The sequence below is a fragment of the Salmo trutta genome, chromosome 35, assembly GCF_901001165.1.
Source record: "Salmo trutta chromosome 35, fSalTru1.1, whole genome shotgun sequence".
Taxonomy (NCBI): domain Eukaryota; kingdom Metazoa; phylum Chordata; class Actinopteri; order Salmoniformes; family Salmonidae; genus Salmo; species Salmo trutta.
In genome coordinates this window covers 3069775-3087904 of record NC_042991.1, presented here as the reverse complement: position 1 = coordinate 3087904, position 18130 = coordinate 3069775, and the positions used below count along the sequence as shown (strand labels likewise).

At 45.7% G+C, this 18130-nt stretch overlaps 1 protein-coding gene across 3 annotated transcripts; it reads left to right on the top strand.

Annotated features, from left to right (window-relative positions):
* The first annotated feature begins 3421 nt into the window (after nt 1-3421).
* LOC115174454 (uncharacterized) lies at nt 3422-14208 on the top strand. Of its 3 annotated transcripts, none has more exons than XM_029732987.1 (8): nt 3422-3566; nt 4074-4216; nt 4370-4460; nt 4574-4702; nt 5094-5121; nt 7149-7193; nt 13608-13734; nt 13952-14208. In XM_029732987.1, exons 2-8 carry the CDS (start codon nt 4209-4211, stop codon nt 14058-14060), a joined length of 537 nt encoding a protein of 178 aa, XP_029588847.1. In that variant the 5' UTR covers nt 3422-3566; nt 4074-4208; the 3' UTR covers nt 14061-14208. The 3 variants fall into 3 exon arrangements, with proteins under 3 accessions (XP_029588847.1, XP_029588848.1, XP_029588846.1); XM_029732988.1 differs by having other exon boundaries at nt 4373-4460; nt 13952-14207; XM_029732986.1 differs by lacking the exon at nt 4370-4460 and having other exon boundaries at nt 13952-14201.
* Nucleotides 14209-18130: the final 3922 nt, after the last annotated feature.

Genomic DNA, 18130 nt, shown 5'->3' with positions numbered 1-18130 from the left:
TAAACACTATGTTCATAGTTAACCCTTCTTTTTTCAGAAAAGGTGTAAACCTGAACATAGTATATATTCCTGTCCTCTTTTTCAAGATGTGGCCAATTTTGTTTTTTATTTTAAAACAGCCAGAAGACATTTTTGAATTAAGAAATAAACTTATTTTAATGACTTGTTTCTAAATGGCTGCTGGGTAATTTGATATGCTTCGAAATATATTTGTTCATAGGCATCAAATTTAGCGACTGCTGCGCAGGTTCACTGAGTTGCAAACCAAATGGATAGGTCTAGCTCATTGATTTGTAGATCTGACGTAGTTGCTACCTCAGATTATGAGCCTAACAAGTGTCACGAATGAGCTATGTATTACCCACAGAAGGCCACAGGGGTGGGCTATAAACCCATACTGTTAAAAACCCTAGGGATAACCTATTTTAGACCTAACCTATTTTAACCCTGACTTAACACAATGTAGCTGTAATGGTCACCATTTTTCTAACCCCGATTGACATAAAATAGCATGCAATAAAACACCGTCCCATGATTTTCTAAAATGGTCACTCATTACTTTACAGTTATTTATATAAAAATATCGTATTTGGCCTGTTGGGTTTGGGAGAGAATAAAAAACAGCAGGTATTGCACCCCGGACAAATAATCACTAGTCAGATGCGCTAACCTCAACTCTAGTATACATGCATTATGAAATCATCTTAATATCTCATATAACAGTAATAGAAAACAAGACTGCCTCTTCAACAGCCTGTGAAAAAATTACCTCATGCAACCCTCGCAGTTAACAAATTTAACATTTCTAATTATGTAAGTCTGGGAAGTGTATCGCAATGTCATTAGGCCAAAAATAGTCCTTAGTTGCAATTTTTCTACGTTCTCCTTATGCAGACATAAGCGCAGTTGACACCATAGAGGAGCATATGTTTACTTTCTACACAAGTTGTTTTTTTCCAGTTTCGTCAGAACAAATTGTAGTGATAAAATGAAAAGGGATAAATTGTGCCATTTATGCTTAGAATTCCATTTAGCCTAATTACAGTTATAATAGGCTCTGCGAACATTCTATTCAATTAATTTGCTATGGGCTCGAGCTAGTGTTCCAGCTTAGCCAACTTTCTATTGCCGTTTTCAGCCTTGGGTGAATTTGGACTCGTTCTATTGTCCAGCTTACCTTTAGTCAAAAATCGAACTACCTGGATTCTGAGCATCTCCTTTGTCTAATCTATGTATGCCTGGCCCTGCATTCAAACAACAATCTTGCTAGTATGTAATTTACCTTGATAGTATTAACATAGTCCAATGTGTTTCCGTGGCTGTCAAAGTTGACGTTTTTTTCAGCAGGGCTTTTAATAAAACACAAGACGGCGCCGTTCACTGCGGCTAGCAGTATGACCGGGCAGTCCGAGGCTAACTATATGAGATAATATGGCCAGCTTTCGAGGCTACCGACGTTGGCTAAATTAGCACGCAAAAAAAGAAACGTCCCTTTTCCAGGACCCTGTCTTTCAAAGATAATTCGTAAAAATCCAAATAACTTCACAGATCTTCATTGTAAAGGGAAACAGTGTTTAAACCTATGCTTGTTCAATGAACCATAAACAATTAATGAACATGCACCTGTGGAATGGTCGTTAACACACTAACAGCTTACAGCCGGTAAGAAATTAAGGTCACAGTTATGAAGACGTAGGACATTAAAGAGGCCTTTCTACTGACTCTGAAAAACACCAAAAGAAAGATGCCTAGGGTCCCTACTCCTCTGTGTGAACGTGCCTTAAGCATGCTGCAAAGAGGTATGAGGACTGCAAATGTGGCCAGGGAAATAAATTGCAATGTCTGTACTGTGAGATGCCTAAGACAGGGAGACAGGACCTACAACTGATCGTCCTCGCAGTGGCAGACCACGTGTAACAACATCTGCACAGGACCGGTACATCCAAACATCACACCTGCGGGACAGGTACAGGATGGCAACAACTGCCGACGTTACACCAGGAATGCATAATTCCTCCATCAGTGCTCAAGACTGTCTGCAATAGGCTGAGAGAGAGGCTGGACTGAGGGCTTGTAGGCCTATTGTAAGGCAGGTCCTCACCAGACATCACCGGCGACAATGTCGCCTATGGGCACCAACCCACCGTCGCTGGACAGGACTGGCAAAAAGTGCTCTTCACTGACACGTCACGGTTTTGTCTCACCAGGGGTGATGGTCGGATTCACGTTTATCGTCGAAGGAATGAGCGTTACACCGAGGCCTGTACTCTGGAGCGGGATCGAGGTGGAGGGTCCATCATGGTCTGGGGCGGTGTGTCACAGCATCATCGGACTGAGCTTGTCATTGCAGGCAATCTCAACGCTGTGCGTTACAGGGAAGACATCCTCCTCCCTCATGTGGTACCCTTCCCGCAGACTCATCCTGACATGACCCACCAGCATGACAACGCCACCAGCCATACTGCTCGTTATGTGTGTGATTTCCTGCAAGACAGGAATGTCAGTGTTCTGCCATGGCCAGCGCAGAGCCCGGATCTCAATCCCATTGAGCACGCCTGGAACCTGTTGGATCAGAGGGCTAGGGCCATCCCCCCCCAAGAAATGTCCAGGAACTTGCAGGTGCCTTTGTGGAAGTGTGGGGTAACATCTCACAGCAAGAACTGGCAAATCTGGTGCAGTCATGAGGAGGAGATGCACTGCAGTACTTAATGCAGCTGGTGGCCACACCAGATACTGACTGTTACTTTTGATTTTGACCCCTTCCCCCCCCCCCTTTTGTTCAGGGACACATTATACAATTTGTTAGTCACAGGTCTGTGGAACTTGTTCAGTTTGTCTCAGTTGTTGAATCTTGTTGTTTAAATATTTGTATGAACATATGTTAAGTTTGCTGAAAATAAATGCAGTTGACAGTGAGAGGATGTTTCTTTTTTGCTGAGTTGATCTGATTTAGCTTATGCTAAGCACTGCTTATCCTGGTGCTAGATTAATGTTAGCTGAATTGTATAGCCATCCTTCCACTGTAAACTAGCTGATAAACTTTATTATTCAGTAACAACAAATTTCAAAGACAAAACGGTTAACTTGTAAAGGTTCATACTCTGCGTGCAATGCAGTAGAAAAGAAAGTTCCTTCAAACTGTGAAATCTGGTTGAAAGGAGCTAGGAAAATTAGCATATTAAAGAACGCGTTAAATTAGCGTGTGTAGGTGTATATTTATCATAATTTGACGTGTGCAGGACCGCTTGCAGCCATTTATTTAGTACATGTTGAATCGCCACATTTGCACGCGCTTATTTGACTCGTGTAGGCATTAATTTAGCGCCTGCGCACCTGTTTACATTACACACGTAGCTTTAAAGTTCGCATTTTTACCACGTGCTTTAAGACCCAAACGGGGTTCCATATGACACACAATGACTCCCCCACACACACAGTATGAAACAAACTCAAGACGTGTTCTCTGTTCACTTTCAGATTTAGATCGCACCGAATGTTGAACTGCTCTAGTTGTTGGATCAGCTGTGTCATACGGAAGGTTTCAATGAAATTGATTTGCGTGTTCTGTAAGTAACCTTACCTATCTCAAGTAGGCTAAAGTAATAGTTATATATATTGAAATGTAGTGTTTTTTTATTTCATTTTTTGTCTAATGTATTAATACGGACTTTATTAATACGGACCGTGTTCTGATATCGCAGTTTGGAGGATTTGGATGATTCACTTGATGTATTTTGTCAATGTTTGTCTGTCTAAATCCCCTCGAAGGAGAGGCGTGCCTGAATGTTAATGCAGCGGGTGTATACACGTATGCAGTGTTATCAGTATTATTAGCGTGATGCGTCATTTGCAAAACAATGGCGAAGTATATCCAAAATGTCATAGTTTTACTGATTTGTGAAACAGCTCAAACCAGTTTTCCCACCTCTTAATTTGACAGTTTGTAGAACAATACATCTGGTGTTTGTGGACAGATGTTAAACATTCCTGTAATATTTGAAGCATGCATGTTATGTCTGTCTCTGATTCTGCAATCCATGCTGTGTCAAGACTAAGTTCCCTTTCTTTCACAGTGGTGTCTCTGCTGGTTAGCTGTGTCAGCGCCCAGACCGTTGCCTGTAACACTGTACATGTCAACGGTACAACGACCTATCAACTCTCAAAGCCCCTGCCAGGATCGCCCTCAACCTGTGTAAGGCAGTGGTTGGATGCAAATGTGAGTGACCATATAATTGCTTATTTCGAGGCTACATCTGTATAGCTGAGATCAACATTGTCTCAATGACACGCCAGTACATGCTGTGCAGTACTACTTTCATGTTGGACCTGATGAGGCAACTGGTAGATGTGTCACTGTATTCTTTCACAGCAGTGGTGACCAGCCCCAGTCCTGGAGAACTACAGGATATACAGGCTTTAGTGCCAGCCCAGCACTAACACACCTGATTCAACTAATCAAGGTCTTGATAATTAGTTGAATCAGTTGCATTTCTGTAGCTATCCTGGACCAGGGTCTGTGACCAGTGAGTTATGTTAAGTTGTGGCAACAATTTTCTGTTTTTATTTTGTTTAGGGCACTGTTCTCACCTATGACAAAGACATTGACACAGATCGTGTTGTGGTTCAAACCAGTCAATCTATTACCATCATAGGCTGCATGGACAGGCTGAAGTACCTAGAGGAATGCACACATAATAAAACGGTGCGTAGAATGTTTACTATCCACTACAACCCTGCTGTTACTGTATGGTTACTGTGTGTTGGGACATGAAAATAAAGATCATGATTATGGATTTCATTTGTGTACACATGCTGTACTGTCACTAGGTCTTAAAGTGCTTTATAAAGACAAGCTCACAATGCAACACCTGTGTAGTTGGGTAATGCACAGTTGCCATTTTTTGCCAGAATACACAAATTCACACTGGCTATCAGTCACGAGCACAGAACATAGCAGATGGTATTATTTATTTTAGGGGAGAAGGCGAGTGCAGACATGTGCAGACATGCGCAGGCATGTTCAGAATGTCTAGAGTAGACTGATCCTTTCCTCTCTCTGCCATCTGTAAACCTTCTTTCTCCATTTCTTATAGAATTCAAATCGGGAAGTAGAGTGCCTTAGTGAGTATGATTTCATATCAGTTGAATTGTTAAATAACGATTAGTGAGCTAGGTGGCGTTCCTGCCCGATTACATTGCTGACGCATGTCAGAACTTATAACGCCTAGGTATTTAACCTATCTATCAGCTAACCACATGATATAGCCATTTAATGCCAGACAGCACAGTCAATAATGTGGCGTGTACCCATTAGTTGATGCACATCTAGCCGGGCAGGAACTCGACCTAGGGTCTCGTTCTCCTGCTCAGACATTGCATGCATCAACCAATGGTTCCTTGCCACGTCCGACTGTGCAGACGGGCACCAGATTGCCAGACATATGTGGGTAACTGATACATAAAGTACCTATCCATGTCTTGTAAGATCAGGCAGGTGTTGGCAACGTCTGAGCAGAATAACGTCCCCCCCTACAGTGCATTCGGAAAGTATTCAGACCCCTTGACTTTTTCCACGTTTTGTTATGCTACAGCCTTGTTCTAAAATTGATTAAATTAATGTTTTTCCTCATCGATTTACACACAATACCCCATAATGACAAAGTGAAAACAGGTTTTTTGAATTTTTTGCAAATGTATTAATATAAAGATACCATATTTACATAAGTATTCAGACCCTTTGCTATGAGACTTGAAATTGAGCTCGGATGCATCCTGTTTCCATTGATCATCCTTGATGTTTCTACAACTTCATTGGAGTCCACCTGTGGTAAATTCAATTGATTGGACATCATCCTTGATGTTTCTACAACACAAACATTTGCAAAGACGCACACCTGTCTATAAGGTTGTCTGTAAAGCTCCGAGACAGGGTTGTCGAGACACAGATCTGTGGAAGGGTACCAAAAAATGTCTGCAGCATTGTAGGTCCCCAAGAACACAGTGGCCTCCATTCTTAAATGGAAGAAGTTTGGAACCACCAAGACTCTTCCTAGAGCTGGCAACCCGGCCAAACTGAGCGATCAGGGGAAGGTGACCAAGAAACCCGATGGTCACTCTGACAGAGCTCTAGAATTCCGATGTGGAGATGGGAGAACCTTCCAGAAGAACAACCATCTCTGCAGAACTCCACCAATCAGGCCTTTATGGTAGAGTGGCCAGATGGAAGCCACTCCTCAGTAAAAGGCACATGACAGCCCACTGGAATTTGCCAAAAGGCACCTAAAGGATGAAACCAATATTGAACTCTTTGGCCTGAATGCTAAGTGTCATGTCTGGAGGAAACCTGGCACCATCCCTACGGTGAAGCATAGTGGTGGCAGCATCAAGCTGTAGGGATGTTTTTTAGTGGCAGGGACTGGGAGACTAGTCAGGATCGAGTAACTGTACAGAGAGATCCTTGATAAATCTGCTCAGGACCTCGGACTGGGGCGACGGTTCACCTTCCAACAAGACAATGACCCTAAGCGCACAGCCTAGGCAACGCAGGAGTGGCTTTGAGACAAGTCTCAATGTCCTTCAGTGGCCCAGCCAGAGCCTGGATTTGAACCCAATTTAACATCTCTGGAGAGACCTTAAAATAGCTGTGCAGTGACACTCTTCATCCAACCTGACAGAGCTTGAGAGGATCTGCAGAGAAGAATGGGATAAACTCCCCAAATACAGGCTTCATACCCAAGAAGACTTGAGGCTGTAATCGCTGCCAAAGGTGCTTCAACAAAGTACTGAGTAAATACTTATGTAAATGTGATATTAGTTTTTATTTTTATACGTTTGCAAGAATGTATACATCTGTTTTTGCTTTTTTGTGTTTTAGATTTAGGGGGGAAAACAATTTCAGAATAAGGCTGTAATGTAAAAAAGTATTGATCTGACTACTTTCTGAATGCACTGTTTGTCTTTCTAAGAATGGTTAACTGAAACCATGGTGTGTATTTCATGTTACAACACAGTAAGAACATTAACTATGTAATTGCACCAATAACCTGCAACTGCATTTAATTACATGGCATATGTGTAAGTGTGTGTGCTATTCTCAAGGCTTGCTGGGTTTGTCCACCAACTTGAACATTGTCTTTGAACTTTTTTAGGTAACTGTACTGTGAAGCCATTTGACCAGGAACCCATTAAACCAGGTGATGACTCACAGTAGCTGGAAATATCTTGGCATTGTTGCTATGGCTCCAGTAATCGGCCACTTTTACTACTGTATACTGTAACTGAATACATTCCTTTGCTATCTAATATCTGCTTGATTCAGAGGCTTTGATTCTCTTGGCAGCAGTAATAGCAGGCATATTGATAGTGATGAAGCCAGTGTTTGAAGGATATATTGGCATAGGTGTTAGGCCAGAGACAGTCATAATTACTTACTATTTTATCCACAAGATGGTCCTGACACACATCTAGGGTTGCTACCTGTCACGATTCCCACCGACGGTGGCGCCCCCTCCTGCTCGGGTGGCGCTCGGCGGTCGTCGTCACCGGCCTACTAGCTGCCACCGATTCCCTTTTGCTTTTCCCTTTTTTTATTTTGTGACACCTGTGGTCAATTAGCCATTAGAGGGGCTATTTAGTTTAGCTGGCCCGCTCCTGTTCGTGCGGGATTAATGATTGTTTATTTGACAGACGGTTTATGTTCGTGTCGACGTTGTTTTGACGCCGTATGTACTTTCTCCCCTGTGTGTGGGAACATTTGTTTTTGTGTGAGTGTATATTAAAAACACCACTACCCTGTGTTCGCTGCTTCCTGCGCCTCATTCCTCCTCCACGACTACCAAGCCGTAACAGAATCCCGCACCGAGATAAAAGGCATGGAATCAGCGGGAGCAGCGGCCACTCCTCTGCCCTCGATGGAGGAACGCGTACTCCACCACACGACAGTCCTCCATCGCATCGGATCGGCAATGGACCAGATGATGGAGAGGATGGACCGATGGGAGAGAAGTGGTATCCTCTCTCCACCTCCACTTCCCCCGATACAGCCATCTTCGCCCCCCATGACGTCTGGCTCTGGCGCGCTTCGTTTGGCGCTTCAGAGGGAGTACGATGGGGCGGCGGCTGGGTGCCAGGGATTTTTGCTCCAGCTTGAGCTGTACCTGGGCACCGTCAGACCTGCTCCCACGGGTGAGGAGAGCGTGAGTGCCCTCGTTTCCTGCCTGACGGGCCGAGCTCTGGAGTGAGCTAATGCGGTCTGGAACGGTCCAGACTCGGCGAGGGACCACTACCCAGAGTTCACCCGCCGCTTTCGGGCCGTGTTCGACCACCCTCCGGAAGGAAGAGCGGCGGGTGAACGGCTGTTCCACCTCAGGCAGGAGACGAGGAGTGCCCAGGACTTCGCCCTGGAGTTCAGGACCTTGGCTGCTGGGGCGGGGTGGAACGACAGGGCCCTCATAGACCACTACCGCTGCAGTCTCCGGGCGGACGTCCGCAGGGAGCTGGCCTGTCGGGACACAGCTCTGTCCCTGGACGAGCTCATAGATATGTCCATACGACTGGACAATTTGCTGGCTGCCCGCGGGCGTTCGGAGAGGGTCCTGCCCGTTCCACCCCTGTGCACCCCCGCCCCTACCCCTATGGAGGTGGGGGGGGCCGTGCAAAGGGGCACCGGAGGAGGTGGCTCCTCCTGCACCAGCTGTGGTCGGAGAGGACACACGGCCGACCGGTGCAGGAGGAGCCAGTCTGGGAGTCGAGATGGCAGGCAGAACACTTCTCGGTCACCTCAGGTGAGTCAGCACCAGATTCACCCAGAACCCCCTGTTGGTCACGTGTTTTTACCTGTTTTGTTTACTAATTTTTTTCCCTCTTCCCAGCATAGGGCGCTAGTCGATTCAGGCGCAGCTGGGAATTTTATGGACCGTGGACTTGCCATTAAGCTGGGCATTCCGCGGGTGCCGATAGATTCCCCTTTCCCTGTGCACTCCCTAGATAGCCGGCCATTAGGGTCAGGGTTAGTCAGGGAGTCTACGGTGCCACTGGACATGGTAACGCAGGGGAATCATAAGGAACGCATTAGTTTTTTCCTTATTGATTCGCCTGCGTTTCCGGTGGTGCTGGGGGTCCCCTGGCTGGCTGGTCACAATCCCCGTATTTCGTCGAAACAGGGGGTTCTCCAGGGGTGGTCAGCGGAGTGTTCAAGTAGGTGTCTAGGAGTTTCCATAGGTGCCACGTCGGTGGAGAGTCCAGACCAGGTGTCCACCGTGCGCATTCCCCCTGAATACGCCGATTTGGCGATCGCCTTTTGTAAAAAGAGGGCGACTAAATTACCACCTCATCGACAGGGGGATTGTGCGATAGATCTCCAGGTTGACGCTGCGCTTCCCAGGAGTCACGTGTACCCCTTGTCACAGGAGGAGACTGCGGCTATGGAGACATATGTCACGGAATCCCTGGGACAGGGGTACATTCGGCCCTCCATCTCACCCGCTTCCTCGAGTTTCTTTTTTGTGAAGAAAAAGGAGGGAGGTCTGCGTCCGTGCATTGATTACCGAGGTCTAAACGCTATTACGGTGGGGTTTAGTTACCCACTACCTCTCATCGCTACGGCGGTGGAATCATTTCACGGAGCACAGTTCTTCACAAAACTGGATCTCAGGAGCGCGTATAATCTGGTGCGTATCAAGAAGGGAGACGAGTGGAAAACCGCCTTTAGTACCACATCAGGCCATTATGAGTACCTCGTCATGCCGTATGGGTTGAAAAATGCTCCAGCCGTCTTTCAATCCTTTGTTGACGAGATTCTCAGGGACCTGCACGGGTAGGGCGTGATAGTCTATATCGATGACATCCTGATATATTCCGCCACCCGCTCCGCGCATGTGTCCCTGGTGCGCAAGGTGCTTGGTAGACTGCTGGAGCATGACCTATACGTTAAGGCTGAGAAGTGTGAGTTTTCCAAACGAGCCGTCTCCTTTCTGGGTTATCGCATTTCCACCACGGGGGTGGTGATGGAGTGTGACCGCGTTAAGGCCGTGCGTAATTGGCCGACTCCAACCACGGTGAAGGAGGTGCAGCGGTTTTTAGGCTTTGCCAATTACTACCGGAGGTTTATCCGGGGTTTTGGCCAGGTAGCGGCTCCCATTACCTCACTGCTGAAGGGGGGGCCGGTGCGTTTGCGATGGTCGACGGAGGCGGACGGAGCCTTCAAGAAGTTGAAGACGCTGTTCACCGACGCACCCGTGTTGGCGCACCCGGACCCGTCTTTAGCGTTCGTAGTGGAGGTGGACGCGTCCGAGGCTGGGGTGGGTGCCGTGCTATCACAGCGCTCGGGTGTGCCATTGAAACTCCGCCCCTGCGCTTTCTTTTCGAAGAAGCTCAGTTCGGCGGAGCGTAACTACGATGTGGGGGACAGGGAGTTGCTAGCAGTGGTTAAGGCTCTGAGGGTGTGGCGGCACTGGCTTGAGGGGGCTAAACACCCCTTTCTCATCTGGACCGACCACCGAAACCTGGAGTACATCCGGGCAGCGAGGAGACTGAATCCACGTCAGGCGAGGTGGGCCATGTTCTTCGCCCGGTTTAGGTTTACCATCTCCTATAGACCGGGTTCCCTGAATACTAGGGCCGACGCGCTGTCCCGTCTCTATGACACGGAGGACCGGCCCATCGATCCAACTCCCATCATTCCAGCGTCTAGGCTGGTGGCCCCTGTGGTATGGGAGGTGGACGCGGACATCGAGTGGGCATTGGTGTTAGAACCTGCGCCTGCGCAGGTGCCCTTGGGGTGCATGTATGTGCCGCTCGGTGTTCGTGATCGTTTGATTCGGTGGGCGCACACGCTACCCACTGCGGGTCATCCTGGTGAGGCGAGGACAGTGCGGAGTCTAAGGGGGAAGTACTGGTGGCCCACCTTAGCTAAGGACGTGAGGGCCTATGTCTCTTCCTGTTCGGTGTGTGCCCAGAGTAAGGCTCCTAGGCATCTACCAAGAGGGAAGTTACAGCCCCTCCCCGTTCCACAACGACCATGGTCGCACCTGTCCATCGACTTCCTGACAGATCTTCCCCCCTCTCAGGGGAACACGGCGATTCTGGTGGTTGTGGATCGGTTCTCTAAGTCCTGCCGTCTACTCCCATTGCCCGGTCTCCCTACGGCCCTGCAGACTGCGGAGGCCCTATTTACCCACGTCTTCTGGCACTACGGGGTGCTGGAGGACATTGTTTCTGATCGAGGTTCCCAGTTCACATCCAGGGTCTGGAAAGCGTTTATGGAGCGGCTGGGGGTCTCGGTCAGTTTGACCTCCGGTTATCACCCCGAGAGCAATGGGCAGGCGGAGAGGGTGAACCAGGAGGTGGGCAGGTTCCTGAGGTCGTATTGCCAGGACCGGCCAGGGGAGTGGGCGAGGTATATTCCCTGGGCTGAGTTAGCCCAGAACTCACTTCGCCACTCCTCTACTAACATATCACCCTTTCAGTGTGTGTTAGGTTACCAGCCGGTCCTGGCACCATGGCACCGGAGTCAGACCGAGGCTCCTGCGGTGGAGGACTGGGTCCAGCACTCCAAGGAGACCTGGAGAGCCGTACAGGACTCACTAAAGGAGGCCAGTGCGCGGCAGAAGAGGAGTGCTGACCGCCACCGCAGTGAGGCGCCCGTGTTCGCACCGGGAGACAGGGTCTGGCTCTCGACCCGGAACCTGCCCCTCCGCGTGCCCTGCAGGAAGCTGGGGCCGCAGTGTGTGGGGCCCTTCAAAGTCCTGAGGAGGATAAACGAGGTGTGTTATCGGTTGCAACTCCCTTCCTATTACCGTATTAACCCTTCGTTTCATGTGTCTCTCATCAGGCCGGTGGTAGCTGGTCCCCTTCACGAAGATGAGGTGCCGGAGGTCCCTCCGCCCCCTCTGGACATCGGGGGGTCCCCGGCGTACAGCATACGGGCCATACTGGACTCGAGACGCCGGGCGAGGGGCCTACAGTACCTCGTTGACTGGGAGGGGTACGGCCCGGAGGAGAGGTGCTGGGTGCCGGCGGCGGACGTCCTGGACCCATCTATGTTGAGGGAGTTCCACCACCTCCGTCCGGATCGCCCTGCGCCTCGCCCTCCGGGTCGACCTCGAGGCCGGTGTCGGCGTGCTGCGGGAGCCGCGCGTCAGAAGGGGGGTACTGTCACGATTCCCACCGACGGTGGCGCCCCCTCCTGCTCGGGTGGCGCTCGGCGGTCGTCGTCACCGGCCTACTAGCTGCCACCGATTCCCTTTTGCTTTTCCCTTTTTTTATTTTGTGACACCTGTGGTCAATTAGCCATTAGAGGGGCTATTTAGTTTAGCTGGCCCGCTCCTGTTCGTGCGGGATTAATGATTGTTTATTTGACAGACGGTTTATGTTCGTGTCGACGTTGTTTTGACGCCGTATGTACTTTCTCCCCTGTGTGTGGGAACATTTGTTTTTGTGTGAGTGTATATTAAAAACACCACTACCCTGTGTTCGCTGCTTCCTGCGCCTCATTCCTCCTCCACAACTACCAAGCCGTAACACTACCCAAGCCGAGTGGTTGTTCGTTCTATCGGTTCAGCTGCCAGAGATGCAACCAAGTTGTTCAGTCTTTTTGTTCTGTTTCTATGGATGTGACCCAGTCGTTCTTTCTAAATGTTCCATTGCCATACTGGCTGGCAACGTTTTTATCCCATGCTTGCTAGCTAGCCAACTACAGTACGGTTAACTTAGTCACATCAAAAAGTACAGCCAGAATAACAGCAAAGTAGCTGCATTTGAATTTTTTTTAAGCTGTCTTCTAGTTATATTTATTTGGATACATCTATAACAATGAGCTAATGGAATAGAAAATGTGCTCACTCGTCAGGACACTGTTCAGAGGAGCTAGCCATCAACACAGCTAACAATCACTTCAGACTGTAGCTGGAAAGTCTGGAAGCTAGCTGCATTTAGTTTCTTTGACCTTTTTCAATTTACATTAATTTGATATACTGTATACAAAGTATTTTTCAGCCGATTCATGATTAACTGGTTGAGAAATGTTACTTGCCTGTCTCTCGTCCCGACACGTTCATTACTATGGTACAGCTGGCGATCGAAAGTGAAACAATGTTGCAAATGTCAGAGACTGACAGCAAGGTTTATACAAACCTCTACTGTTAAACTAAATGTTACTCTGAAAGAAATGAGAATGTCTAGATGCACTATAGTGGGGGTTCAAGTTTATAAATTGCTTGGCTGGGCTGATGACCGTGGATTGCAGTCAGATCAGAGTAAATAGGTATTTTAAGGTCATAGATTTAGCCGGTGGTAACTTGTGGAATAGACACCAGATGGAATGCTGTTTAACCAATCAGCATTCAGGATTAGACACGCCTGTTAAACTTTTTGATAGGCCTGGAATGAGTGGGTCTTTATTACAATGGCAGCACTTAGTTAACTACCAGTGCTAAATAAACTAAATATTGTAGTAACACTAATTATAAATGGGTTTATTTAACACCTTCCATACTATAATATTACAAGACTTGATATTCCAAAATGTACTGTTAAAGAACAATGCATAAGATTAGAGAACTAAAATGTCTTCGTTTGATGCTGATCTGCCCTCCTTTCCTCTTCAACAGAGCACAATATATGTTTTGGTGGTTGGTGTGTACCAGGGATAACATTTGTGCTTACCTTTGGAATATCAGCTGCTGTCATCATCATCATCCTGGTTCTCCTTATTCGCTACAAGATCCACTTATACCGGTAAGCATCCTCATTAGAGGGGATGTACTGTGAAACTCAGGATTGGCGTGTTCATTCAGGAAATGGTGAAAGTCTGAAGCCGTTTAATTGAGAAGATTGGGTGACGTTTTTATGTTCTATTGATGTGTTGAGGAGAATTGTGTATATTGATATACTGTATTTTCAATAACTCAGTATTTCATTATGTATCTGAGTGGAGTATTTCTGTATTTTCTAGAGTGTGCATGTTTGTTGGACATCGGGTGAATGGGAGCACTAGAGAACCCTCTCCTGACCCAGAGAAGCCCCAGAGCCACCCTGTCAACTACTCCGCTGTGAACCAGTAGGCAACAGTGATCATGTGAGAAGGGACCAGGGGGTGAAGGGATAGAGGGGGAGAGAGAACAATATGTGGGAGAAATTCATTTGTAGAGGTCGACCGATTAATCGGAATGGCCGATTCAATTAGGGCCGATTCACGTTTTCATAACAATCTGTATTTTTGGCCACCGATTTAAAAAATAAATAAAAAATATAACTTTTTTACACTTTAACTAGGCAAGTCGGATTAAGAACATTCTTATTTTCAATGACGGCCTAGGAACGGGGGTTAACTGCCTTGTTCAGGGGGGATTCGGTTTTGCAACCTTCCCGTTACTAGTCCAACGCTCTAACCACCTGCCTTACATTGCACTACACAAGGAGCCTGCATGGCAGGCTGACTACCTGTTATGCAAGGGCAGCAAGAAGCCAAGGTAAGTTGCTAGCTAGCATTAAACTTATCTTATAAGAAACGATCAATCTTAACATAATCACTAGTTAACTACACATGGTTGATATTACTAGTTTATCTAACGTGTCCTGCGTTGCATATAATTGATGCGGTGCCTGTTAATTTCTCATCGAATCACAGCCTACTTCGACAAATGGGGGATTTAACAAGCGCATTTGCGAAAAAAGCCCTGTCGTTGCACCAATGTACCTAACCACAAACATCAATGCCTTTCTTTAAAGGCTGTAATTAATTTGCCAGAATTGTACATAATTATGACATTGAAGGTTGTGCAATTGTAACAGACTTGGGGATGCCACCCATTAGATAAAATACGGAACGGTTCCGTATTTCACTGAAATAATGAACATTTAGTTTTCAAAATAGTTTCCGGATTCTACCATATTAATGACCAAAGGCTTGTATTTCTGTGTGTTATTATGTTATAATTAAGTCTATGATTCGATAGAGCAGTCTGTCTGAGCGATGGTAGGCAGCAGCAGGCTCGTAAGCATTCATTCAAACAGCACCTTCGTGCATTTTGCCAGCAGCTCTTCGCAATTCTTCAAGCATTGCGCTGTTTATGACTTCAAGCCTATGAAATCCCAAGATTAGGCTGGTGTAACCAATGTGAAATGGCTAGCTAGTTAGCGGGTGCGCGCTAATAGCGTTTCAAACGTCACTCGCTCTGAGACTTGGGAGTGGTTGTTCCCCTTGCTCTGCATGGGTAACGCTGCTTCGAGGGTGGCTGTTGTCGATGTGTTCCTGGTTTGAGCCCAGGTAGGAGCGAAGAGCGGGACGGAGGCTATACTGTTACACTAGCAATACTAAAGTGCCTATAAGAACATCCAATAGTCAAAAGATATATGAAATACAAATGGTATAGAGAGATAGTCCTATAATAACTACAACCTAAAACGTCTTACCTGGGAATATTGAAGACTCATGTTCAAAGGAACCACCAGCTTTCATATGTTCTCATGTTCTGAGCAAGGAACTTAACGTTAGCTTTTTTACATGGCACATATTGCACTTTTTGTCACGTCCTGACCAGTAAGGGGTTATTTGTCATTGTAGTTTGGTCAGGGGGTGTTTGTTTTGGTGTTTTTGGTTTAGGTTCTATGTTTTCTATTTCTGTTGGGTTTTTGGTAGGACCTCCAATTAGTGGCAGCTGGTTGTCGTCTCTAATTGGAGGCCATGTTAAGTTGAGGTTTGTTTCACTTGTGTTTTGTGGGTGGTTATTTTCTGTATAGCCTGGGAGCCTTTCGTTGTTTGTTTATTTTGTTTAAGTGTTTTCTTTAAATAAATTATGAAGATGAGCACTTTACCCGCTGTGCCTTGGTCCAATCCTTACGAAGTCTGTGACACTTACTTTCTTCTCCAACACTTTGTTTTTGAATTATTTAAACCAAATTGAACATGTTTCATTATTTATTTGAGGCTAAATTGATTTTATTGATGTATTAAGTTAACCTTTTGCAGCGGAACGCCTCACCAAATATCCAATGGAACAACGTGGCACGAAATACAAATACCTCAAATGCAATAATTTCAATTTTTCAACCATATGACTATTTTGCACCATTTGAAAGATAAGACTCTTGTTAATCCAACCACATTGTCCGATTTCAAAAAAGCTTTACAGCGAAAGCAAAACATTAGATTATGTTAGAGTACACAGCCAAAAATAATCACACAGCCATTTTCAAAGTAAGCATATATGTCACAAAAACCCAAAACACAGCTAAATACAGCACTAACCTTTGATCTTCATCAGATGACACTCCTAGGACATTATGTTATACAATACATGCATGTTTTGTTCAATCAAGTTCATATTTGTATAAAAAAAACAGCTTTTTACATTAGCATGTGATGTTCAGAACTAGCATTCCCACCCAAAACTTCCGGTGAATTTACTAAATTACTCAAACATTGACAAAATACATAATTATTTTAAGAATTATAGATACAGAACTCCTTTATGTAATCGCTATGTCAGATTTTAAAATAGCTTTTCGGCGAAAGCACATTTTGCAATATTCTGAGTACATAGCTCAGCCATCAAAGGCTAGCTATTCAGACACCCGCCAACTTCGGGGCTCCCTAAACTCAGAATTACTATTAGAAAAATTGTATTACCGTTGCTGTTCTTTGTCAGAATGCACTCCCAGGACTGCTACTTCCACAAATGTTGTTTTTGTTCCAAATAATCCATACCTCCATTTTGTTTGTGCGTTCAGGTCACTATCCAAAGGGTAGTGACCGAGCGCATTTCCAGACAAAAAAATTAAATGTTCCATTACCGTACTTAGAAGCATGTCAAATGCTGTTTAAAATCAATTTTTATGCTATTTTTCTTGTAAAATAGAAATAATATTCCAACCGGACAATGCTGTATTCATTCAAAAAGGAAGAGAAAAAATGGCGAGGTCTCGTGAATGCGCATCTCCAATCTCTCTGTCACCAGGCAGTCCACTGACAAACTGTGCTCCTGTTATCTGCCCAGAGACAGGAGACGTCTCCAATCCGGTTTCTGAAGGCTTTAGAGAGCCAATGGAAGCCTTAGAAAGTGTCGCGAAACAGCTCAAATACTGTAGTTTCGATAGAGAAGCAACAGAAGGACTACAAATTCGCAGACAGGCCACTTCCTGCTTGGAATCTTCTCAGGTTTTTGCCTGCCATATGAGTTCTGTTATACTCAAAGACACTATTCAAACAGTTTTAGAAACTGTAGAGTGGTTTCTATCCAAATCTACTAATAATATGCATATTTTCATTTCTGGGCAAGAGTAGTAACCAGTTTAAATCGGGTACGTTTTTTTTATCCGGCCGTGAAAATACTGCCCCCTATCCCAGACTAGTTCAGTGTTCATTCAGTGTTGTAATTGTCATTATTACAAAGAAACAAAAAAAATGGGCCGATTTTAATCGGTATCGGCGTTTTTGGTCCTCCAATAATCGGTATCGGCGTTGAAAAATCATAATCGGTCGACCTCTATTAATTTGCTTTGGGTTCACTTCCTGGCCAGAGTCGTCATTGCAAATTAGAAAAGGTTCTCAGCCGGCAAACCTGATCACTTAAAGGGATAGTTTGGGATGTTGTCAATGAAGCCCTTTATCTACTTCCCCAGAGTCAGATGAACTTGTGGATACCATTTTTATGTCCAGTATGAAGGAAGTTAGATTTGGCTTGCAAAACTACCTCTAACTAGTGTTATCACAATGACTGGAAGTCTATGGGAACAGCACTAAAGAGACCACCTACACAAAAGAGAATATGCTAACTCACTGTGAAAGCTCTTATTACAGCTACACCACGCTCACACACACGTCATAACTGTATTAATTTAATGTTTTTATGTATTTTTCTAAATCATTTTAATGTGCTTGGAATATGAGGTGGCTGTCATTTTACATTATGAGAGCATATTGATCTCTTGCTGTGGAAGCTAATGAGTGTCTTGGCTCAGAAGCGCACGCACACAGAAATTCACATCTCTCCATCCACTCCCTTGTATAGTGAGCAGAGTAGATGGACAGCATTCCTTTTCACTATATTCCTTAGGCAGTTTCCGCTGAGTCACTCATCCTTCTTCGTAGTATAATGCTACAACAGAAATACAGTAACTCCTCTCCTGCCTT